General features: G+C 40.7%; 2 protein-coding genes across 5 annotated transcripts in view; both read right to left on the minus strand.

Annotated features, from left to right (window-relative positions):
* Positions 1-2,973, minus strand: part of LOC117830003 (MAGUK p55 subfamily member 3-like) — a 25,150-nt gene extending 22,177 nt beyond the window's left edge. For 2 of the 4 annotated variants that reach the window (XM_034707874.1, XM_034707877.1), the window contains exon 1: positions 2,725-2,973. The gene's annotated coding sequence lies outside the window, so the exon portion shown is untranslated. The remainder of the gene's footprint in view (positions 1-2,724) is intronic. The other 2 variants (XM_034707876.1, XM_034707875.1) reach the window with 1 other exon arrangement.
* Positions 2,974-5,047: 2,074 nt separating this feature from the next.
* The window catches only part of lrp2b (low density lipoprotein receptor-related protein 2b), a 52,449-nt gene continuing 31,796 nt past the window's right edge, over positions 5,048-25,700 (minus strand). The window contains exons 49-81 of the mRNA XM_034708664.1: positions 25,295-25,496; positions 24,925-25,220; positions 24,202-24,718; positions 23,882-24,037; positions 23,612-23,782; positions 23,271-23,494; positions 22,994-23,171; positions 21,305-21,501; positions 20,545-20,790; positions 20,234-20,362; positions 19,819-19,938; positions 17,743-17,859; positions 17,534-17,650; positions 16,252-16,389; positions 16,001-16,123; positions 12,854-12,982; positions 11,903-12,034; positions 11,653-11,778; positions 10,219-10,362; positions 9,931-10,096; positions 9,683-9,811; positions 9,297-9,517; positions 9,001-9,183; positions 8,723-8,842; positions 8,466-8,553; positions 8,130-8,194; positions 7,816-8,014; positions 7,607-7,670; positions 7,304-7,435; positions 6,571-6,660; positions 5,946-6,029; positions 5,774-5,830; positions 5,048-5,414 (exon numbers count right to left, since the gene is read on the minus strand). Coding sequence (XP_034564555.1) covers positions 5,376-5,414; positions 5,774-5,830; positions 5,946-6,029; positions 6,571-6,660; positions 7,304-7,435; positions 7,607-7,670; positions 7,816-8,014; positions 8,130-8,194; positions 8,466-8,553; positions 8,723-8,842; positions 9,001-9,183; positions 9,297-9,517; positions 9,683-9,811; positions 9,931-10,096; positions 10,219-10,362; positions 11,653-11,778; positions 11,903-12,034; positions 12,854-12,982; positions 16,001-16,123; positions 16,252-16,389; positions 17,534-17,650; positions 17,743-17,859; positions 19,819-19,938; positions 20,234-20,362; positions 20,545-20,790; positions 21,305-21,501; positions 22,994-23,171; positions 23,271-23,494; positions 23,612-23,782; positions 23,882-24,037; positions 24,202-24,718; positions 24,925-25,220; positions 25,295-25,496 — 5,099 coding nt within the window. The 3' untranslated portion in view covers positions 5,048-5,375. The remainder of the gene's footprint in view (positions 5,415-5,773; positions 5,831-5,945; positions 6,030-6,570; positions 6,661-7,303; positions 7,436-7,606; positions 7,671-7,815; positions 8,015-8,129; positions 8,195-8,465; positions 8,554-8,722; positions 8,843-9,000; positions 9,184-9,296; positions 9,518-9,682; positions 9,812-9,930; positions 10,097-10,218; positions 10,363-11,652; positions 11,779-11,902; positions 12,035-12,853; positions 12,983-16,000; positions 16,124-16,251; positions 16,390-17,533; positions 17,651-17,742; positions 17,860-19,818; positions 19,939-20,233; positions 20,363-20,544; positions 20,791-21,304; positions 21,502-22,993; positions 23,172-23,270; positions 23,495-23,611; positions 23,783-23,881; positions 24,038-24,201; positions 24,719-24,924; positions 25,221-25,294; positions 25,497-25,700) is intronic.

Below are 25,700 nucleotides of genomic sequence, written 5' to 3' on the forward strand. Positions count from 1 at the left end.
AATAACCGTCAAACAGATCCCAATGATTATTGAATAGTATTTTGGCTTGAAGTGCCCATCCCTAGTGTCTTCTACTTCTAATTCTGCACACTCAGCACTGCAGGAGCTCATTTTCGTCCGAGTGAGTCCTGATGTAGCCCCTTGAGCCTGGGGGAACACGTCCCGACTCTGAAAGGGGAGAGGTAGGCGGGGGTTCGCCTCCCCGACGCGAACATGTTCACATGGAACCCTTCTCCACTTCGGCCCGACGCGAACCCAAAGCTTCAAGGCCGAGTCGCAGATGTGTCAGCATATTTGGGGTATTTGCACCTTTACATGAGATGACAGCGTTGCACTGATTGCACACGGCATTGTTCTCATCTCTTTTACTAGAATGGAGCCACGCTTCCGACCGCTTCTTCCTCTCCATGTTTCCTCGTGTTTGAAGGACATCTGCGTTGCAGGGTGTGTGACGTAATGCAACATACCACAACGTGACGTGACGTGACGCAACGTGACGTGCTGGGAAATGAAACGGTAACAAGAATCGATAACATTTGAGGTGTACAATTCTGATGGAATTGATCAATTGGAACCGGTTCTCAGTTGGATCCGTTTTTCGATTCCCACCCCTAGTCACCACCCTATAATTCATTTTAATAAGATATCAAGAAATACTCTATTGTCAGCTTTTTATTTTTTGTATCCATTGTCCCTTTTCAAAAAATACATACACACATTTAACTCTCTAATAGTACTGCTTTCTTTTATTCTGACATGATATGTGACTGATACTTGTCCTTTCTTTATGGTTTTAGCATCAGATTAGTACATTAACTGAGTTAATCGCCTATTCTTAATACCTTATTTTAGGTTGAGACCAATATCAATATTGGTATTGTGCATCAGTATCAGCACAAAAGCAACTCTACTATTAAGCCCTGATGAAATGGTCCCTGTTGTCTCTCACGTCTCTTTGTCAATGATCTTTATAAAATAATCTAGAATCAAGTCAGCGTAGCATTGTGTTAGACTGACACTGTGATCTCAGAGCTTAACCTTATGTTACTGTCCTCTGCACATACACACAAACACCACCTGTTTGCCAGACTCGTTTGCTGTTGGACGGGTCCCGAGAGGGAGATGGAGAGGGGCGAGGTTGCGGCACACTGCTGATGCCATCTGCCCAGCACTCTGTGTGAATGTGTGTGTGTGTGTGTGTGTGTGTGTGTGTGTGTGTGTGTGTGTGTGTGTGTGTGTGTGTGTTTGTGTGTTTGTGTGTGACACCCCCAACATGACTGCTCTGACATATCAGCGTATGACAGATTTCATTCCAATATCTGCTTGGGGGAAAAAAAACTTCCCTGCTGTACATTTTGTGAGGGTATTAAAATAATCTATTACAACTCCACCACAGGCTTTATGTTGTGTTATTCATTTGAAAAAAATAGAAGCTTTCTACTCTCAACCACAGAGGCCTGCATCCACAATATCTTTATTCACTCTGTGAAATGCTAGCAGCTGAAACAAGCATCCAATTGTTTATTTTTACGTTTTTCCGCTTAGAAAGAGACCTTCATATATTTAAAAACTGTTAATTTTGGGTTGATAAATGTATTGTTTAGGCTCTGATGTTATTGTCACCTCAGCATTAAAGACTGTTCTCCCATATTTGATGTTAAACTCCTCTTAAATAGATGACTCTGTCGACCAAACATTAAAAGTCCATCTGCTATGCAGCTACCTTGAGATGAAGTTCAGATTTTAATTATTCCCCGGATAAAAAAATGGAAATAAAATTTTATGAAAAAATGTAGTGCAGATGAGGTCAGCAGCCAGACAGCTTTTAAGAGGCTTATAAGAAGAACATCACTTCTGAACACCTTCAACACGCCCACTCGGAGACACAGCTGCAGGATAAAGACTCACTTCTAGTGTTGGGAGACTGAATGTTACCTCTGTCTTTAATAGACATTTGTTTGCTTTTTGATGTCACATTATCAGAATCTCAACAGACAGGTAATTCAAAGCTTCAGGTATTTTTTTTACTGGTGGAAGCAATTAATAAGGCTGTCTTACCAGTGAAATGGTCAAATCAATTTGCATACAAAAACACATGTCCCAAAAACATGGCACAACACAAGGGGGACGTTTTTCTGGACTTTGCTTTCATTTTAACATTTAAATCTAGTGGTTTAAGCCAGTCTTGTGCATCTTTCCTTCAGTCTTGTTTACTAAACCCTCAGCTGCACATAAACAGGGACCTCCTCTCTGGCTGTCCTGCTTCTCCTTCCAATAAAGAAGCCATAATATAAACCCCCTGTCCTGTCCTGTCCTGTCCTGCAACACAGACTGAGCCATTCCTCTTTTTCAAAAGTTTGATTTTTCTGATAGAAAATGCTAATTTGAGTCATTGCATTGGCTCATGTGGTGTATGAGGATGTATGACCTCATGCTTTAATTTCCTGCACGAGTTGGCAGTAAATCACAAGTGACACACACCTTTTTTATGCGCGTTTTACTCAAACCTCCGTCTAATGAGCCACAAAATACATATTGTAGGCCTATTTCATAGAGCTGTTTTCAGAATAAGGTTCCCCTTTTTCTCAGTCAGCATTTTTTTTTAATTAACATGATATGACAGTGTCCCTGGAATTTGGAAATATCGTTTCTTTGTCAGAAAGAGACACAAAAAGGAAACCAGAGTTCAGTCAGTGCACGTGCAAAAAAAAAAAGCATCCTCACCTTGTTGGGGCTCCCCTCAGCCTCCGCGTGCGTGTTTCCTCCCGTTGTCTGTCCCTCTCTGAACCCCCAAAACACCGCTCCTGTTTCAACACGACTCTTCCTCCTCCTTATGTCTTTTTCTCTCCCTACTTCCTCTTCCTCTTCCTCTTTATATATTTGTCCCTGGCTTCACCTGACGGCGCACGGGCGTTCAATTGATCTGCGTCCAGTTGATCTCTGCACGAGCCTCCCCTTCCCCCTCTGTCAGTCAGTCAGGTTGCTCTCGCGCTCGCTCGCTTTCTTTATGCTGTGTTCAGGTCCTCCTCGTAATCTCCAAACTCGAAGAATCGCATGAATAATTGACCACAAATTGTCTGGGAGATATTTGAAAACAGTGGAAAAAAAGGAAGAGGAAAAAGAAACCGACTCACTTGCAAGTATATGTCTGTGTCTTTTGAAGAATTGTAGTGCTAAAATTAATAACAATCAGCCTGAGGTATGTCCTAGATTATAATGATATTTTCCCTATTTTATTTATATTTATTTTATTTATATTTATTTTATTTATAACATTTATTTAACCAGGAAATACTCAATGAGATTAAAAATCTCTTTTCCAAGAGAGTCCTGGCCAAGATAGACAGCAGCACAGTTACAGAGTTACAAATAGACAATACACAAATAGCAGACGCATACAAGAGTTACACAAAAAATACCTCCAGAAAAACAGCATGAGTGACATTTAAAGAAAACATCTGCAGACAGATGCATCAGCCTCCAGGTCATTTAAGGAGCGCTTAAAAGCATTCAAAGTTATCCGACCACAAAACTCCAGCCCTGTCTAACAGAAGGGACTCCTGCTGAAATTAACTTTGTTTTTTGTTAACACTTTTATTTTATTGTGTATAGTTGGATTATGATTAAAAAAGCGGTTGTATAGTGCAGTAAGAGGGTGGAAGTAAGTATTGCCCAGGGTGCGAAAAAAAGTTAGAAATGTCACAAAAAATTCACGTGAAGTCCAATTACAGCAAAGTACACCAGCTGAAGATTTATTTTTAATTTATATTAAATTTGTGCCTTATTTTATTCCACTACGACTGGGAACTAATCAAAACATCTAGAAGTAGGGATCTATACTTAAATGTATGCATACTCAAATTGCAATCACAATATTTGAAGGCATGTTCCTCTGAAAGTCTAAAGGAAAGTCTAAATCCAAACTGCTGCAAAAAAAAGGTGTGTGTCACTTATGATTTACTGCCAACTCGTGCAGGAAATTAAAGCATGAGGTCATTCACCCTCATACACCACATGAGCCAATAAAATGACTCGAATTAGCATTTTCTATCAGAAAAATTAAAGGGGCAAATGTCATAGTGTGGGTTAATGCTTTTTTAAATTAATTCACCCTTTTTTAAAAGTATTTTTGATCATATTTCTTTTATTGGCCGCAGTAAACCTCCAAACTGCTCCAATAAAAATTAACTTACCTTTATAATAGTGATGGGATTGCCCTCCACTTTTTGCAATAAATAAGCTTTCCTTCATCAAATATTCTGTTAACAAGCATAACCTTAATGTTTACTCTCACCAACAGAAAATGCAACTGAAAACAAAATGAATGGCTCTTTGGCCATTTAGTAGTTTCTATGTCATTGTGTGATCATCCATCGATAAGTCATTGTATGTACCATTTCTGACTGTCCCTGAAGGCAGCGCAGTTTGCACACATGCAGCAAGCTGCACGCCTCTTTGGGTCCGCCCCTCTTAAGAACATGTATTGCTATTCAGCCACCCTCCATGTCTCTGTTACCCAGTGAGAGGGTTCAGTACATGTTTTGGCTGACACTCAGAGATGCTCTGTCGGGGACCAGAGTGATGAAAACCTGAACTATGAATCATCACAGAAATACAACACCCCCTTTGCATTCCTCCCTATTGTGTTCCCACTTTTCATCACTCCTTTCATGTGTATTTTATTTTCCACTTTTTCTTTTGTTCTATTGTCCCTATGCTCATAATGTTGTCCCACTCAGATACCTTGATGCTTTCAGACAATTGTGACAGTGCGAGAGCAGAGGAGAGGAGCTGTTGAACTGTGATCATGGTCTCAAATTGTGTCTCTGTGTGATTTAATGGATGGCGACAAAGCATTTCTTCTCAGCTCAGTGGGTTAGATACAGTAGCTGTGGGATCAAGGTCCTGACAGCAGTGGGTGTCTTGTCTTAACGACGAATCCTCCTGTGATTCGTTGCACAAAGAAAGGCACAAGAAAGTAATCATGAAATCTAAAGCACTAAAATCTGAATTACACAGTTTGGAGTCAGATCAAGACACGTTTACCAACAAAAAAAGATCATAAGAGTTTTAATGTTCCAGTATCTTACAATTTAAATGTACATATGATACAAAAGATCTAATCATAAACAACATTCACATGTTTTTATTCCCTTAATTATGTCATTGATTGGGCTTAAATGAATTACATTAAATCATTTACTCAAAAAACTCTGTTACACAAAAAGCCACATTGAAATTTAACTTTGGCTTGTCAGTAGCACAAAGTATATTGGTATAGTAAATATATAAAATGGTTTTGATGTGTTTGTTGCATGCTCTGATGCATGCTAGTCCTGGGTTAAAAATTAGGCTTCATACTTGAGGAGATCCCATCAAATGTCAGAATCTGAAGTGGGCGCAAACATGTTCTCCTGTTGGAAGATCACAAAATGTTGTTTAAAATGCTGGAAATTAGATGTTTATCAAGCATGTTTAAATTAAAACTACATTTAAAATGCAGTTTGTGCACAAAAACCAGAATCCAAAGTACTGCCACCACTTTTACCGTGTTTCATTTTACAATAACATTGTGCAGTTTCCACACTGTCACTAAAAAGTGAAGAATTTCAGTATAAAAATATTCAAATGTTTGTTTGTCTTATAGAGCTTTTACAGCTCTAAGCATGACAATGAACCTAGAAAGGCCAATGAAAGCAAGAATTGATGGAGTGTTTGAGGCACAAAGTGCTGCCAGGGTTTCAAATAGAGTTCATTGTCATTGTTGACTCACCGTGTAAATCGGGTTTTTGAAAGATGCTAAACTGTCATCTACAATGGGTTCAGACACCTGAAAGAAGAAAGAAGATTTTGTTCAAACATTCAGAGCAAGTGATTTGCCAATATTTTAGACTATCCAACAGGTGATATTGTAATATCTCATTCACAGATGTCTCCATGGCTACCTGTGCGCTTGAAGCAGCTTGTGGTGCAGCAGCGACATTGGCCTCCTCTGAGTCTGAGCTGTATGCTGGGTTCACAAAGGCCTCCTGAACGGAACACAAGGTAAAGAACAAATCAACAGAGGCTTAAGAAAAAAGACAAAGTTCAGAGTTGAGATGCATTTGGGTAATTTTACAGGACATACCAGTTAAAATGCATTTTCTTCAGAGGAGTCAATATGTTAAGAGAAAGTGTGTAGGAATGAGCATATTTAGCAATATCTAGCAGTCAGATTCTTGACTGAAACAATCCCTTGCTCACCCATCCCATTGGTAAGGTTTTGGAAATGACAGTAACCCTCAAGGACAAGAAAGCCCCTCTGCTGCATGATAAGTGTGATCCTCTATTTGTCAAGATTTTACTCAAAAAAATACTAATGTTTTTGTGCACAAAAAACAACCTCTCTCTTCTTTGTCTTCCAACCGGGGCATTTTCGGTGGCCATCCATCAAAACCAAAAACATGCATGGCCCTCAGTAGTTTGTCCGTCCTGTGCCACTATAAAAAATATGGCGGTGCAAGATGGTGGCCTCCATGGTAGAGGACCAACATTTTTTTTATATATTACAATGAGAAAAGTGAAACTGACCTTGTTGACAGCAGCAGGTTTGTCTGCACTTCCTGTAGGCATGTCCACAACTTGAATTCCTTCTACATACAGAGGGTTATCAACTGCATCCTGAGGAAGGAAAAACAGGATCACAAGAATTAAATCCACATGCATGAAAAAAGAGCTGCTGAGGCAATAAAGAATAAAGTAATGAATGAAAGGCTCTGTTAATAATTCTCATTAAAGGTATTGCATCACAGGTAAATTAACCCAGTATACATTATCCTACTTCTTGATGTTTTTTGCATCACAAGTCATGAGCACCACATTCAAGCTTTAAAAACAACAGTTACTGCATGTTTCTCTCAAAAAGGGCTTTATAGTAGCAACAGACAACATGAAAAACCTCCAAAATTAAAAATGTTCTTCATTATAGGACCTCAAATGTCAAACATGTTTTTAAAGTTAAGGAAAAACTGCAAATCTGAAAAAGCAAACTTGTATTATATGTCAACTTTACTGAATATGGAGTCTTATTTGCTGAGATATACACAAAAAGAAACACAACAGTTGTTCTAAATTCTACAAACAAAAGCAAAGATACTGTAAAAGTGCAAAATCCACTCTTCATTCAAACTTAAGCTGTGTACAGTATTTAGTCTGAAGCTGTTGCCACGCAGCAGGTCTTATATATGCAGCCAGCCACCCAGCAACAGGAGGTAGAGCAGAATCAATGAAGTGCACAGGCGAGCAGAGGTTTGTGTGTGCTGACCTTGGTTGTTCCACCAGGAGCAGAGGCGTTTGTCACAGCACCTTTAGCTTCAGGATTTTCTCCAGCATCATACGCCGGGTTCTCAAAACTCTTCCCTTCTGAGTCCACCATCGAAACAGACATACAGGGGACCTGAAGACAGACAAGGAAAACATTACAAGAGGTATTTGGTTAACAGAGTGAGAGGCAGTTGATGATTCAGTGTAAGATATGGTCTTTAGTGATGAAAAATAAGTCTTAGAGTAGCAGTACTGATAAAATCATCACACTAATAAAGTCATCGGCGTCTGTTTGGCTACTGACCGCTTCAGAATTCATCATGGCATCAGTATCGTTTGCTTTCGATGCACTCGAAGACACACCATTTCTGGAAGGAATCAAAAACATAAGATTGAACATGTTGCTGCAGGAACTTATAGTAACACACACTGAGATAGAAGCCTAACGGATTGAAGCATGTCAAGTTCGTTGCTTGTCAAAAAAATGCTCTTTCTCTCTCTCTGTCTTTTTACCTGAAGCTTGGAATATTTGGCATTGAGGGCATGGATGGCATGGAGGGCATGGAGGGCATACTGGGCATACTGGGCATACTGGGCATGCTGGGTAAGTTGCTGCGCAGAGTCTCCAGCAGGTTGGACTTCTTCCTGGCTGCGTAAACCAGAGCCGCCAGCAGAACCACAATCACGACTGTCACCCCTATTGCTATTCCAACTGTGACAGACAAACAGGGGGAGCAAAAGCAGCTCATTAGTAATGATAAAAGTGACCGCATACAAACACCTCAGAATGTGTTAATGTTGTGTTTCCGCTGTAAATTGAAGATTACTTGAGGATGCCACCAGGGCGGATATGCTTGTTTCGCAATTATCTCCCTGCCAGTCTGGAGGACATCTGGGAACAAAACACAAACAGAAAAGGTGGCACATTTGAAAGGCTGCACTCATTCACTCCTTTTTTATTATTTTATTAAGTACTGCATTTATCTTTGAATCACTTTCAAGTTGTTTTATTATAACTGCAGGCCAGGCGGCTTTTCCCCTTTTATGTGCTACAGATTTAACCTAATTTTTAAGCTTTCATGTCATTAAAATAACTGATTTCAATGATTTTGCAGGGTTTTTTTTCAATTCCTGGTTGCAAAAACTGTTAAAACATGTCTTACTTGCAAAGAGCCTTGTTGTCATCAAAGTAGCACGTGCCTCCATTCAGACACTGGCATGGTGGAGGCATGGTGGGGGGAGGATCGAACCCTGAAATCATTAATTAAAATAAAAACACAAAATAAAAAAAGGTAATTAAGCAGTGTCTCAAAAGAACAATCTTTGATGTCAAAGTGATATAATTTCAAGTATACAACAAATCTCAGATTAAGCACGTATATCTTGCACACTAAGGGTGTTAAACAGGCAGTTTTCTTACCTGCGTCACATTCAGTGTTACTCCCAGGGACGAAGCTGGTACCCTCAGGGCAGGCGCAGGTGTAACCTCCTGGTCGGAGCAGACACAGGTGGCTGCAGGTTCCCTTACATGGATTCTTCACTGTGGACAAAAGGAAAATGTGTTCTGAGTGTTTTACTTTTAAAAAAGTTAAACATAATCCACATTTTTCTTTGGGTGATTCGTGCTGCAAACATGAAAACCCCCAAATGTCCTTGAACCTATGTGGTATAAAATATGTGCATGAGTGTGCAGCTTACTGCCGATGGAGTTGTATCTCTGCTGCTGGTACACAGAGACCTGTGTGAGCCAGGGCCCGGCAGTCATCAGCTTGGTCTTGTCTCCGCGGCCAAACTTGTTCTGCCGGAACACCTCGCCTTTCTCCTCAGTGCTCCAGTAAACATGGTCTTCAAAAACGCTTACACTGAATGGGTTTCTTACATCTAGGGAATAAAAAGTGAACAGTTTGTGAACCATGCGCCATGGTGCAAATAAACACTGAAAGCTTGAATATAATAAAATTAATTGAACCAAAAATTTGATCACCAATCCTAACCTATGAAGACAGCAGTTCTGCGGTCCTCTCCTGAAGGCAGAACAGACTCTATGCGACTCTCTTTGGAGTCAGACCAGTAGATTCTGTCGTCGTTGGTGAAGTCGATTGACAGACCAGTGGGCCAACCCAGGCCATTGGCCACCAGGACTTTCCTCTCCTGCCCGTCCAGCCAAGAGCACTCAATCTTGGCTGCATCTCCTCGGTCAGCCCAGTACAACATCCTGCAGAGACAGGATTTTGTACTTTTTAGTTTAGAAAAGCAGCACAAGTTTATGAAGGAAATCAAAACCCAACTACCAAACATTAAACCAAGTGTGAAATGTGAAAAATGAAATAAACAATCTTTAGTTTTTTATAATCAGGTGTGTTGTCCTTGTCTGTCTCACCCGAGGCGTGGGTTGACTGCCAATGCAGACGGGTGTCCCAGCTCAGTCTTGACTAGATGCTTCCTGTAGCGTCCATCCAACATGGCCACCTCTAACCTCCTCACCCTAGAGTCTGCCCAGTAAAGGTTCCTACAGGCAAGAGAATAACAAAATGATTCACTAAATCTGCTCTGGCACGTAAATCCTTCTATTTCAAATCTTCATTTTTGATCAGAAGCAGAGGTTGAGAATTGCCCATACACACTCACCTGCCCACCCAATCCACAGCAATGCCGTCTGGTTTGGTGATGTATTTGATGCCAAGGTTGACTGCAGCTCCGATGTTGTTGCTACCATCGTCCACTGAGGGTATGTACGCTCTCTTAATGGCTCCTGGTATAGAGTCCTTACCGGCTACAGTGAAGTACACCATACCTGACAAACACAAGGACATGAACAAACAAGCTCCTCTTATTTAAGGTCTGTTATTTATTAATTTTATAGAGAGCAAGTTGTCTTCCATCTTTCACACTGGCTGTGATCTTTGTGTGACTCACTGTATCCGGTGTTGTTGTGGTCCCAGTCGTAGTCCAGCGCCATGATGTGCTCCTCTTCTTGGAGGAAGTCATGATAGGTCTCTGTCTGCAGGTTGAACCTTCGGATACGAATGTTCTCAGGTAGAAGCAGCAGGGGAGTCGCTCCTGAGGGAGACACAGTTACAAATTCTTCAAACTCAATCAATCAATCTTTATTTGTATAGCACCAAATCACAACAAATGTTATCTCAAGACGCTTTTACAAACAGGGCAGGTCTAGACCGTACTCTATGTTAAATTATTGACAAAAACATAACATCAAGACAAGGTACAATCCAGTCACCTCTTAACCCTCCCTTTATGTTTCTTTCTCTGGAACAGCAATGATGTTCCTGGGTCAATTTGACCCAGGGCATATTCAATTATCCAAAAGTGTTAGAACCCCAAAAAATCCCAATAGATATTTTTTTCTAATCTAATTTTTAACTCCATTACTAACCATTTAAATCAAGATTTAGTCCATTGGTGTTCTTTAATTCTCATAGATCATGGTTCAATGAGGATAACTCACTCGTTTCTCATTAAAATAAATGTTAAAACTTTTTTTAAATATAGCCTAAATACAATAGTTTTACATGACATGGATTTTTGTTTATTTAATTAAAAAATTTGAATTTTTTTATTTTTATGAAGTGATGTTGATAGATTTTTATGCTGCATTTAACTGGTTTGGAAGGCATATATTGCCTAAAATAGACTTTAAAAAGGGTCAGTTTGACCCGCAACATAACAGGAGAGTTAAGACAGGACTCAGTCTTATCTCATCTTAATCCACCATGAGCATTGGACCTCACAGTATTTAGCTTGTTTACTGCGGGAAAAAACAACTTCCCTTGTAACAGGCAGAAACCTCGAGCAGAACCTCGACTCATGTTAGACAGCCATCTGCCTTGACTGAGTTGGGGTTGGAAAGAGGGATAGAGGAGATAAAGAGAGAGAGAGAGAGAGAGAGAGAGAGAGAGAGAGAGAGAGAGAGAGAGAGAGAGAGAGAGAGAGATGATAGTGATGAGACTGATAGAAGTAGTGGTAGTAGTAGTAGTAGCTGTTGCCGCTGGAGTCCGGCACGTCTGTAGCAGCAGGCCGTCTACAGCAGAGATCCAGACTAAAGTAGTTCATTTAAGGGATTGATAATTAAATAAAAAACAGACAAATCAAAGAAGCCTTCTAGTTGCTTAAAATGTTCACTTGTGAGCACAAGTTGTTAACTAGTTAACCAAGAAGAAGTTCTTGTCTTGTGCACACAGGATGATTATCACGTGCACTGTGAGAAAAACTTCCTATCTTGAGTAGAACAAGATATTCCCTTGTGCGCACAAGATAAAAGATTATACTTTTACTGGACTTTCAGCGGTTCTGCAGCATGTTTCTCATGTCTAAATAAAAAGGTGTCCTCACCCTGAGCCTCGCACATGTCGCCGTTGCCCACTTTCCTATAGCCAGCCGCACACTCACAGTCATAGCTGCCCTTTGTGTTCTTACAGACCTGGGGACAGGTGCCGAACACCTCACATTCGTTGATGTCTGAAAGAGCAAGAGGATTTTGTAAGAAAGATTTAAGAGGAAAAGAGAAGACTTGTTTACATGTTAAACCGGTAAATGGTAATATTTGGTTGTTTATTTTCTCTGGTTGTGTGTGTTTGTTTACCCAGGCAGTAGTAGGTGCTGTCTGGGTTCACTCTGTACCCGCTTTTACAGGAGCAGATGAAGCCGGTGCCGTTCAGGTTGGTGCACTCTTGCTGACATAGTTTTTCCTCACAGTTACGATCTTTGCCAAAATCTGTACAAAACACATTTTTTTCTCCAGGGTTTTAATCACAAAAAAATAAAATAAAAATAGGCTAAACCTTTATGTATCCATAAATAAATTGAGGTACATTTGTAAGAGCAACCAGTGGGAGAAATAGTCAGAGATTCCCTTCACTTGCATCTAAATCTATCCCTGGTCAGTGACAAAATAATCTCCAAATGCATTTTATTAATTCAGTAAAAGTTTTCAAATTTCAGATTATACATCTGCATCTCATAATCATGAGATCCAGAGCCTGTAATTAGAGGATCTTTTCTCGTACGTGATGATTAGGTCTAGACTGTATGAGAAATGCAGAATGGGTGGATAGATAGGGGATAATTACAGGATATGAGGTTATTATGAGTAAATGTGTTTGAAGAATGAAAGGTGCCTCATATACAAAGGTTCATATTCACTATCATAATCATGCAACCCTATGCTATGATTATATGTTTTATGGTGCTATGCACAGCACTCCTTTTGGCTCTGGTGAATAGAAAGCATTGATGAAATATTGGATCTACATCTGTTTTTAAGCAGAATGTAACTGTGATTAAGTGTGTTGATACTAAACTAACACATCCTAATGCTTTGCAATAAAAGATGCAAGTGTTTTCAAAACTAACAGGTAATAATCTCCCCTGTTTTTCCTCTTTACTCAAAATATGCAGCTTATCTTTGGGAGTGAGCTGACTTGCAGAACCATGCTGTTATGAAGTACAAAATAATTGCTTCTCATATGACATACAGTAGCTTGATACCAAGAGAAAAGAAAACAGTCAGGATGTGTTTAGTTCTGCTACTTACTGCAGCCCAACTCATCCGTGAGGTCCCCACAGTTGTTATTGTGGTCGCAGACATAGGGCAGGGCCACACAGTGTCCATTTGTGCATTTGAACTCATCCAGTGTGCAGGGGGGCAACGTTGGCTCGCGGCCTGGGTAGGGCACAGTCAGAATGAGTCATCAGAGCAAAACACACAGTGAAGGTTGGTGGGTGAACAACCTGTCTGTCCATCTGTCTGTGGGAACATGTCCGCCTCCACCTCTGTCTAATATTGAAGAGCTCAGACAGCAGTGTCAATAGTTAGAAAAGAAGAATAAATATGTGGAAATAAAGGAACACCCACACTACTAGATCATACAAGCCCCAAGCATCCCACACAGTGAAGTTTGACAACATGTATAACAACATACAATCCTAAATCCATCTCTCATTCAGTCTCCACAGCTTCCCCTGCCTTTTTTTCTTCGCTGTGTCCTCACTGAAACAAATAGATTTAGATGAGCTAGGCAATGTCCAGCCACTATTTAATCTCCTCTCAAAATAATTTGCTCTGATTGATGTTTAAGCTGATTATGTAACAATTCCATAAAACAGACCACTTCCTTATCCCTTGTATGTTCCAGGCTTTGTACCCTGAGCAGATATACTGATGTCATTTTGGGATTTCTCATTTTGCAGGCCTGTGAAGGGGAAAGTTCACCAGGCATTAGTGTTGTTTAGATTAATCCTACATGGAGCAGAAGCTGATGACTAGGGGAGCATTTGCTGAAACTGAATTTATTAGAAAAATTTGATAATGGTTATGTTTTAAAAAGAGGAAAATAACACGACATGTTCAGTCTCAAGAAACAAATGGGATAAACTGCACATAAGAAACTCAAAAAGGTGCATCCGGAAAAAAATATCTGTTCTTGTGTTTTTTAAATGTTTGCTTGAGAAAGATAGAACAATTATTTTTTGGATGATGTCACAGCAAAAATATTCCCAATATTCTTCTTCTCACAAGAACCTGATCTGATTTTTCTCAAACTCAGTCATTTTTTACTATTTTATGGCCAAGCTTTTGTTCTCCCTTGTTGGCTGTTTTGAGTGTTTCTACTTATGATCTGCATATATTTCCCACTCCTTTTCCACACTAGTTTTCTTCCTTAGATTGTTGTCTGTGGTCTGTAGATGTTAGATAACCTGTTTTACATTAACTCTGAGAAAAAAAGTTTGTCTCACAGTCACAACCCTCATCAATCTGTTCCACAACCAGTCCGCCCACGTTGCATGTTCAGTCTAAATGTAGAAAGCCAGTTAAAAAAAGAAGAAGAAGAAGTGTGCTCTGAAGGGGTTTAATGAAGTAGGGACTGAACGCCACCTCATTCAATACTGGTTTGGACTTTCGTTACCATGGCAGCGGTGCAAGGTTCAAAGCATTGAAGCGTTCAGGTCAATCCTTGTATCTGTTCCTTTTTGGTCCTCTGCTGTGTATTTGGAGTTTTGTTAGTGTTAATGAAAACTAGACTAAAAATTATTTCATGTGCCAGTTAATTCTGATTTTGATGAAGACAACAGAAGACTACACAGCTTTTGCTTTAAAATAGTGGACAGTGCTTCAAAATGAGCTTATTATTAGGTGTCATGTTGTAGCAATTTTATCACAATCACAACCCAATGTATAATATTGGCTTACTTTCCACTCATCCATGCACTTAACTGACACACCTTCACCTCTAACACCCACTTCATTCAATCTATTGTCCATACACTGGAAAACATGCCCCTCCAAAAACAAGAAAGAAAAACTTATTTCAAGGTACTTTTACCTTGAAATCTGCCAATAGAACAAGTGAAATTTTGCTTGGCAAGATTCCTTAAAATAAGACGTAATATTTAGAAAACTGTGATCTTAAAATTAGCAGGGAAAACTTATTTTATCAGTATTTTAAAGCCTAGTGTCTCAGAATAAGCCAGGAATGATAACAATTAATATTTTTTCACTCAAAAAAAGATTTTTGCACTAATACATTTCATGTCAACTTCTTCATTTGAGATATATTCACCTTAATTTGAGATGTATTGCACTTCTCTAGGTTTAAGACCATCTTGTAATTGAAATAAGATTACGAAGTGTAATTTGAGCATTTTGAGATATAATGTCTTCTCATAGTGCGCTGGATATACTAATATTCAGTCATGTTGTTTTTTAGGATAAGCCAGCTATGTTCAAAAGTTGGTGTTTCATTGTGTGCATGTATTTTGAGGATGTATATTTGTATCTGATTTAGAAGAAACAGTGCCTGAAAACTGTAACCCACCCTGAAAAAAACATTTCTTTCTCATTTTCTTTCTTTCTTTCTTTCTTTCTTTCTTTCTTTCTCTTTTATCAATGGAGCTGTTTTCTGATAGATTCTTCAATAAAATGTATTTCCTTAAATCAAGTAAAGGGTTTGTCTTAAATCAAGATGATTTGTCTTCTACAAATAAGATCTCAGCTTGAAAAATGTATGAAATGTAAAATAAACCTTGTTTCTTCTAAATTAAAACTCAAACCAAGATCATTTAAAGATTGTTTGACTTAACAAGATATTTAAGATGCATTGTCTTAAAAAAAAGTCCCTCTACCTTGCTCAAATGTTACTTGTTTAGTAAATGTATCTTAAATCAAGTGGGATCAGACATTTAGACTAAAAATGAGACAATTTCACTTGGTAACATTTTTAGTTTTTGCATTGTAGATATCAGATTCAATGAGCCAAATGGATCACTTGCTACAACTTAGAGGTACATGTGTCCCACTGGAGCTGTTTCTTTTCTTGTCAGTTTTCTTAAGAAGAACTGAGCATCATCTGCCCACGCTATCTGCTCCGTCTACTGCTACAAGAAAATTCAATAATGATAATCAAGCGCAAAAAAGCCTACAAACTTCTGCAGCTCTGTGCAGTTTGCTTCAGTTTTGCGTTATACTGCAGCTGATCTGAGCTGTAAGCATCTCCATCCAGAGGAGGAATTGTTGTCTTGATCACTGATGAGTTTGAGCTGACAATGCTTTGAAATAGACAACGTCTATCTATTCTGCTCATTTGCTCAGGTTCAGCGGACGTAAAGAAAACGCACAATCCTTTCGTGAATCAAGGCCTGAGTAAGAACTCTATAAGTTGTGTTGTATGTGTGTGAGTCATACAGAGTTCCTCCTCCTCATCACTGCCATCTCCACAGTCATCCTTCTGGTTGCAAAGCAGGCCCGAGTAGACACAGTATCCGTTTGCACAGCGGAACTTGAAAGGCATCTCACAGGTGATGTTCACTGCTCAAACAAACAGAAAACTAAGTTTAGACCGACATTCGTGCTTTAAATTATGTAAGCAATGCAAATCAACTTTAGTCTCTCTATATCTTTGTGTCTTAAACAAAACAAAAAGATTTGATTCTCACAGCACAAACTGAGCTGTTCGTCTGAGCGGTCTCCACAGTCATCAGTGCCGTCACACACCCAGCTCTGGCTCACGCACAGATGGTTGGCGCATTCGAACTGGCTATTAGGGCACCAACGGCCTCCTGGGAAACGGGTAGCTGTCAAGGTGAAAAAAATTAAATTAATCCTGACCAAGAAAGTACAGTTACCTTTAACACACAAAAAAGACAAAACATGAGGTTGAAAAGCACAACCACCAGCCATTACTCTTAATTTGAAGAAGAAGAAGAAGAAGAAGAAGAAGAAGAAGAAGAAGAAGAAGAAGAAGAAGAAGAAGAAGAAGAAGAAGAAGAAGAAGAAGAAGAAGAAGAAGAAGAAGAAGAAGAAGAAGAAGAAGAAGAAGAAGACATTTTATTTATAAAGTGCTTTTCAGAAACTCAAAGACACTGTACAATTGTTAAAATCAATACAAGCTAGGAACACAGATCAAACAAAGCAACAGTACAATCACAAATTAAAAGCTAACTTGTAAAGGTGAGTTTTTAAAAGGGGTTTGAATGCTGAAGGGTGATGGGGGATGGCTAAGGAGAAAGCTCTGTCCCCCCAGGTTTGGTGCTTGGTTTTGTGAGGTGGATACAGGAGGTTGGCATGTGAGGAACACAGGTTACGGGAAGGAGTGTGATGGTGGAGGAGGTCAGTGAGGTAGGAAGGGGCCTGGTGGTGGAGGGCTTTGTGGGTGAGGAGGAGGATTTTAAACTGTATGCAGTAGGGGACGGGGAGCCAATGAAGATGTTGGAGGACGGGGGTGATGTGGTCACGGGAGCGGTTGTAGGTGGGGAGGCGTGTAGCAGAGTTCTGAATGTATTGCAGTTCATGGAGGACTTTGGAATGTGTGCCGTACAGGATGCTATTACAGTAATCTAAACGGGATGTGATGAATGTGTGGATAAGGTTTTCTGCGGCAGAGAAAGAGAGGAATGGATGGAGGCGGGCGGTGTTTCTGAGTTGGAAGAACGCCGTTTTAGTGAGCTGAGTGACGTGGTGTTGAAAAGAAAGGTTGGTGTCAAAAATGATTCCAAGGTTACGGATGTGAGGTGCAGGGGATAGAGTTGAGTTATTTAAAGTGAGACTGACATTTGGAATGGGATTTGTGAGGGACTTGGGGCCGATGATTATGAGGATAAGTCGTAGTTCAATGATAAGAAGTTGGTATGCATCCATGTTTTTATTTCAGAGAGGCAGCTAGTGATAGTGGAGTGTGTTACTGTGGTTATGGATTTGGTGGAAATATTATTTACTTACGACACTTGGTTTCATCAGACAGATCCTGACAATCCGCACGGCCGTCACATTGCAGAGCAGCAGGGATACAGTGACCTGAGTCACACTGGAAAGTACCAGGACGACACGTTTGCAACTCTGGAAGAGAGCCAGGATGGTAACGTGTGGGCGTGTGTTATTTATGACAGGGAATATTTCAAGGTAGTGTGATGGGTGTAGTGCATACTCACCACAGTCCCGCTCATCCGAGTTGTCCCCGCAGTCGTTGTCATGGTCACACACCCAGTTTCCAGGGATGCACTGCTCGTTGTCACATCGATATTCACTTTCAGAACAAGGCCTCGGCTCTGTAATCACAAAAGAAAGACTCAGGTATCTCAGAGAGGTCTGACTGTTGACACACAGCCACACAGACCAAATCTACACAAAGACACAGTTTTATAAACATCTATTAACCTTATTTATCTCCACTCAGGAGTCTGGATATTAGTGTGTAAAGTGTTCTGGTTTCTGTTTGAAGTAAGTCTGTAGTCTAAGGAGTATTGGGCTATCGCCTGGCAGCAGGCTTGATTTGTGGAGGAAAAACTGTCTGTAAGGAGAGCAAAAGCAGGGATACACTATCTGCTGTAATGGCAACCCTAACCAGAGGCAACAGTATGCTATTCTCTATCAACTGATATCTTGATGCTAGTGCAGCTAACAATCAGCTCTAGATCAAACTCATGTTGTGTCACAAAAAGCCAATCAGCGTTTTTTTTCTACGGCTATCTTGAATGTATCAGGAATGACTTATCTGACCTCCATTCAAAACAGTGATTTTACTACTGTTTCTTCTTCTCTTGACAACCATCCTGACAAAGTTGCATTTTTCATTATGAAAAAAATGCATACTGGTGTTTTATTTTGGTTATCTTTATACCTATTATTTGCAATAAATCATGAGAAATTTTAATCTTTTTCAGGTTCATACTGATGAAGGTAGCCAGAGTGAAGCCTCTGTGTAAGTCACAGTTTACAGTGAAACTGGGACCCACCACGGACAGATGACCAGGCGCTATGCTGGGGATGTAATGAACACAGAAATGACAGCATTTACTTTGCAGGTATATCTGTAAGGGCATATTTCGTTTAGTTTTAGAGCCAAACACAGGGTCCCTTCCAGTGGTGGACAGTAACAGAGTAAATTTACTTTAGTACAGTACTTAAGTAAATTTGTTGATTACTTTTACTCCACTACATTTGAAAAACAAATACCATACTTTTTACTCCACTACATTTCTATTAATGCTCTAGCTACTCACTACTTTTGCTTTGAAGTCAGCTGATGAATTTTCTTTTCTGAAATCTGATCCCAAAGACTGTAAACTGTTTGTGTACTTGCGTTTGGTAAATGGTGTAGCCGTACCTCGGTTGAGCGTAGATCAGATGAAACGTGATTCAGATCAGTACATTAATTTAGTTGAGGTAATGATGGCTATGGCTGAGAGGGATTATGATTCTCTACCTGAGCACCACGGTCATATTTTAAACCCTTGTTTGAGGTTTTGAAATAAGGAATGATTCGTATTGTTGTAAATCTTTGATCTGTATACCACACAAACTTCATCACAGCCTACAAAACATCACCACCTGAGAAAGCATGTGGAGGTCTGTAGCTAACACGTGTTTTATTCCAGATGAACATTCGTAACTTGTCTGTGCTTGTAGTAACTTGGTTTATTTTCCATGGTATACTTTTTACATATGAATTAATTTTTTCTAGATAAACAGAACGTAGCTGAATGTACACCCATGCATTCTTGACTGCACTCATGCTTTGGGAAAATACGTTTAGAGATATTTTAAAAAGTACTTTGAATACTTAAGTATTTTTAAAAGGAAGTACTTCAGTACTTTAACTCAAGTAATAATTTGACCAAACAACATTCACTTGTATTGGAGTAATATTTGACCAGGAGGATCTATACTTTGACTTGACTAATGAATATGTGTACTTTGTCCACCACTGGTCCCTTCTCAAGTTCCTAAGTAGACCACAGACAATGCAGCAATGGAAAAGGAAGTCTTGGCTAAAGTCAAGGAATTTTTTTCAAATTTTCATTGTGATTTAACAGTAACTAAAGGTAGTGTTTGGGAGCATTTAATACTAAATGGGATGTTTTGGAAGTGTAGATGAAATAATGAAAATAAAAGGGTTACAACAAAGATAAAGTTTAAAAAAATTCTGTATCCCTGACTGACATATAAAGATACTGTTGCTGATTCATACAGGAATGAGGTGAAAAATAATAGAATATGACACTCACGGCAGTTCCTCTCATCTGAGCCATCACCACAGTCGTTGGTGCCGTCACACTGCCAGCGGATGGGGACACAGCGGTGGTTGTCACATCTGAAATCTCCAAGTGGATCGCATGTCACTTCCTCTGTGGGAAAACAAAAGCTGATATAAAAGCTGATACAACATGGGGTGGTATAAAAAAAAAAACTCTCAAGTGATTCCATCTTAAAAAGTCCAGATACACTCAAACTGTAATACTGTTTGAAAGTGACGAGTGTAGCTCTGCATCTCGATTGCTGTTCATGGTCCAGAAACTTAAAAAGCCTTCACAGTACTACAACATATTTCAGGAAAATTCAGTCCTAAGCCCTGATTTTTTTCAACAACTGAACCCATCCCTGCTTTCACACTGTTGTCAATCTGCTGACACAAGCACCCACCGCAGCCCTGCTCGTCACTGTTGTCAATGCAGTCATTGGTGCCATCACAGCGGGCCCACTGGGGAACACAGCGGTAGTTGGTCTTGCAGGAGAACTCAGTTTCTTCATCACACTTGTATTCTGGACCCACTAGAGGGAGAAGAGAAGAGAAATAAAGGAGCGATGAGGGACAGAAAATGACAACAAAATGTTGGAAGATGAGAAAATGATGCAGAACAGAGACTCGAGGCAGCACAGCTTATTGGTATACTGTTTCTTGTTTCTCTCCAGTTTCCAAGCTAAAAAAGTCCACCTCTTTATGTCCCACTTACTGCAGGTTTCAAACGGCTCATCTGATCCATCTCCACAGTCATCCTGCACATCACACACATAGCTTGACGATATACAGCGCCCGTTGGCACACTCGAAATCTCCTGGTTTGCAGGTTTTCTGTGCACAAGTCTCTGGGTCCTCGTCGCTGCCGTCTGAACAGTCATTCACTCCGTCGCAGTGCCAGGAAACAGGGATGCACAATTTGTTTTTACACTGGAACTGGTTCTCCTCACAACGGTGGTCACCTACAGGGACAGATATCAAGTTAACTTACTAACTGACAATCTTTTATAGGATCTTCAGAACAGTAAAAACAATAGCAATAGCAATTTTATTTATAAAGCACATTTCATTACACTTAAGTTCAATGTGCTTTACATGGAGAATTAAAAAAACATAAAGGCATTTTTCCAAATAGAATAAATAAAAACAGAAAAACAATAGATGCACCCAACATACATCAGACACAGCAATCAAACAAACAGCAGTTGTTGCTGCACATGCATCCAGTCACAACAGTCATTATATCATTCATACGCTTGAGAAAATAAATATGTTTTCATTCTTTTTTTTAAAGTGGAGACAGTTGTTATGGACCTGAGGTCAGCAGGCAGTTTGTTCCAATAAAGATGGACCACAGTAACTAAAGGCCCCTTCACCGGACTTTGATTTGACTCTGGGTACATTTAAAAGACCTCCACCTGCTGACCTAAGGATCCTGGTCGGGTTATACACTGTAAATAAATGTTGGTTTCTTACTGCAGAGAGCCGCATCCTCATCAGAACTGTCAGGGCAGTCAGTGTGGCCATCACAGAGGAAGCCAGGGTAGGTACAGTTGCCATCTTGACACTGGAACTGGCCAACAGGGCAGTGACGGGGTGGGCAGGTCTGAGGTTCATCCGAGCCATCACCACAATCTGACTGCCCGTCACACTTCCACCAAATGGGAACACACCTAAAGAAGAGGGTAGAACAAACATGACATTAATCTGCCAGATGTTTCGAACTATCTACTTCATTGCTTTGATAAACAAAGCTCTGGAAATAAAGAGGTTTATGTGTGAGGACGGAGGGGAAGATAAATAATTTGGTTGGCAGTTGGATCCCAGCTTCTGCTGTCACATGCCGAAGTGTCCTTGAGCAAGACAACAGTTGATGCCCTCGGTTCTTGTGCTGCTTGACCTGAGTGCAGCCTTTGAAACTGTTGACCACACAATTCTTTCAAACAGACTTCACAATTTTATTGGCATCTCTGGCACTGTTTTTAACTGGTTTGAATCCTATCTCACAAACAGAGAATTTTATGTCAGCATGGTTGAATATTGATCAAAAAGTTACAAAATTAATTGTGGGGTTCCCCAGGGTTCAATTTTAGGCCCAACTCTTTTTAATTTTTATATGTTACCCCTCGGAAGTGTCATCAGGAGGCACGGCATCAACTTTCATAGCTATGCAGATGATACACAGCTCTATATCGCCGTGTCTCCTGATGACCCAGGAATGATTGACACACTTTTTAACTGTATTTTAGATATTAAATCATGGATGGCAGATAACTTTTTACAGCTCATCCAGGACAAAACTCAGTTTTTAGTCATTGGTACAGGACCTCAGAGAGAGAGAGAAACTAGAGACCAAACTCCAAGCACTGGCTCTAAACCCTTGTGAGCAGGTAAAGAACCTGGGTGTGATCTTTGATTCACACCTTAGTTTTGAGCCACATATTAGAGAAATAACAAGAAAGGCTTTTTATCACCTGAAAAACATTGCCAAAGTGCATCAGTTCTCTCAAGCCAATGCAGAGACACTAATTCATGCTTTTATAACCTGTAGAGTTGACTATTGTAATGCTCTTCTTTCTGGCCTCCCAAAAAAGAACATTTCTCAGCTTCAGCTACTCCAAAACTCAGCTGCTAGCATGCTGACAATGACCAGAAAGAGAGCCCACATCACACCAATTTTAAAGTCTCTGCATTGGCTTCCAGTATCTTTTAGAATAGATTTTAAGATTATTTTATTCGTTTTTAAATCTCTTAATGGTCTTGGCCCTTCTTATTTATCAGATTTGCTTTTATCATATGAGCCAGTAAGAGCCCTCAGCCCTCTTAATTTATTCTATTTTGACTTTTTTGTACAGCACTTTGTGCTAGAATGTCATTGTATGAAAAGCACTTTATAAATAAAGTCTGATTGATTGATTGATTGATTGATTGGAAACACTGAACCCTGAATTGCTCCCGCTGTTGTTCAGCGGGGAATGAATGTGAATGAATGAGATTAACTAATACTGATGGCCCCTTACTATAGCAGCCTCTACCATCAGTGAGTGAATGGGTATGAATGGGTGAATGTGACAAGTAGTGTGTAAAAGTGCTTTGAGCAGTCAGACAGACTAGAAAAGCGCTATATAAGTAAAACTCCTGTCCAAGTCCATTATTATATCTGACCTCTCATTGTCTCCACAGCGGAACTGGGTGCTGGAACAGTCTGCAACACACTGGATCTTGAAGCCCACCATGAGGCCAATGAAGTGATCTGGACACTGACAGGAAGCTTGATCCCCACCAGGACCAATCAGACACAAGTGACTGCAGGTCAGATGATGGGAGGAGCAGGGGTTCTCACCTAGGAAGTAAGTAAAAAAGATAATAAAATACTGGTTCATTCTGAGCTGCAGTCTGTCGAAACACTAAAAATACTTTCAGCTGAATGTACTGTACATACTGCGGGGCTGTCTGTATGGATGGTAGACATGAATGTCATAGGGCCGATGTGTGTTGTTGCCCATGACTGTGCGCTGTTCTCCAGTGTACTTGTGAGCTTTCTCCACTGTGTGTGTGTTCCAGTCGGTCCAGTAGACCCAGTCTTCAAACATCGAAACAGCAAAGACGTGAGGGAGTGAGCCGCCAATTGCCCGATGGCGGTTCTTGCCGTCCATGTCTGCAAAGCTGAAGATTCAAAAAGTGTTCAGAACATTAGAGGCGTTTCAATGGAAATGTTGTACATAAATACAAGACTCAAGTATCCTGTTGAAGCAGCTTCATAAAATGAATTCTAAAACTCACTCCAGGAAGTTTAAGTGGGAGTCAGCAAAGAAGATCTTGTTGGTGGTATAGTCTATGGTCAGGGCGTTGGGCCACTCCAGCTTGGTTGTGATGATGGCACTGATATTGCTTCCATCCATGCCAATCCTGCCGATATACGCTTCATCTCCCCAGTCGGTCCAATACAGCCAGCTGGAAGAGAAAAAAGAAGTAGGACGCCAGGGTTGATGAGAAAATCCAAACACAGGATTAAAGAGTCACTCATTGTGGATATTGAGTGCGTATCAGTACCCATATTTAGGGTTAACAGCCACAGCACGAGGTCGACTGACGAGATATGTTTTATTTCCATCTGTGAAATCTCCTGTAAGCAGCCTCTTCTTGTAACGGCCGTCCAGCTCCATCACATGAACAGAGCCGTAATAACCATCCACCCAGTACAACTTCCTGCAGACGCCACACAAAGCGTTAGTTTTTGTCACACACTGATTCACAGATAAAGTGTTTACAAGGAATGTGTCTATGTTTTGTGCTACTCATAACTTAAACCACTACATTTAAACTATTTAACATATGAAGCTTAAAAATAAAGATTCCCCTCCTTGACACACCTGCCAACCCAGTCCAGCGCCAACCCTTCAGCTCCTCTCACATCTTCATCCGCCAGCGTCTCCCTGTCCGTGCCATCAAAGCGCATCCTTTCAATCTTTCCCGCCCCCGCATCCAGCCAGTACAGCCTCTTCTCAGAGTGGTCAAAGTCTAGCGCCACCACATTGGAGAGCCCCTGTAGGACTACGCTCAGTTGTGACCCGTCAGCAGTCAGATTGCGGATGTAGTAGCGGTTAGTGTACAACAGGTACGGTGCGATGCCACTGTTTTGACGACAGGTGCGCCCATCTGGTTCTCGGATGTAGCCCGGTGCACACTTGCAGTGGAACGAGCCCACGGTGTTCTCGCAGATCTGGCTGCAGACGGAGGGCGTGCTGATACACTCGTTGAGGTCCTCGCAGGCTTTGCCGTTCGGCATGAGTTTGTAGCCGGGGAAACAGGAGCAGAAGTAACTGGTGAGGGTGTCGGTGCAGATCTGGGCGCACTTGTGTACTGAGGGGCTGCGGCATTCGTTCACTCCTAAGCAGAAGGCAGAGAGAAAAGATTAGAGATCTCAATATGAGAAAACAAGAACTGAAAACAATTCTCAGAGATTAAGATAATCCTGAATAAACCACAAAACAACCTGTTAGATAACTGAACACAGATTTTGAACTGTATTAAGATGCTGCTATTGCTTTACACAGACATGTTATCATTTAATGTTGAATTTTCATATCTCTCACCGCAGCCTTTTTCATCGCTGTTGTCCTGGCAGTCCTTCTGTCCGTTGCATACCTTGTTGGCATCAATACACTCCCCTGACTTGCACAGGAACTGCGTAGGAGCACAAGTTGGCTGCGGCGTGGTGCACAAGCTGTCCGCCTCATCGGAGCCATCCAAACAGTCGCTCTCCCCGTCGCAGGTGAAAGTGGAGGGCACACAGGCCCCGTTTCCACAGGTGAACTGGCTGCTGCTGCAGGTGTCATAGGTACAGCCCAGCTCATCACTACCGTCTCCGCAGTCATTCACACGATCACAGCTGAAGAAGAGGAGACGACAGTTACCACGGTTTCCAGACTGCAAACAAATGTCGAACATGCATTTTTTACTTACTGGTAAGGGAGGAAGATGCAGAGCCCGTTGGAGCAGGCAAACTCGTTCATGTGGCAGGTGCGGTTGGGGCAGTTCTGGAGCTCATCGGCAGCGTTGGCGCAGTCTTTCTCGCCATCGCACACAAAGCTCAGCGGCATGCAGCGAGGGTGACCTGGGTGCCAGGTTGGGCAGGTGAATTGATTGGAGCTGCAGGTACGCTGGCCTACAGGACAGAGTGAGGAGGAGTAGGATGGATAAACTACATGATACCAAAAACATGTCAAAGATGAAAACAGACATATCAAGGGGAAAATTCAGATGAAATATGGGATACCGCTTAGAAGAAAATTAACTGCAGAGCTTTTTTTCTTCTAGTGGTAACAGATATACTGTAGATCACTTTTATTACTCCCAAATAATCAATAAT

Source organism: Notolabrus celidotus, chromosome 18 (genome assembly GCF_009762535.1).
Source record: "Notolabrus celidotus isolate fNotCel1 chromosome 18, fNotCel1.pri, whole genome shotgun sequence".
In the NCBI taxonomy this organism is placed as follows: Eukaryota; Metazoa; Chordata; class Actinopteri; order Labriformes; family Labridae; genus Notolabrus; species Notolabrus celidotus.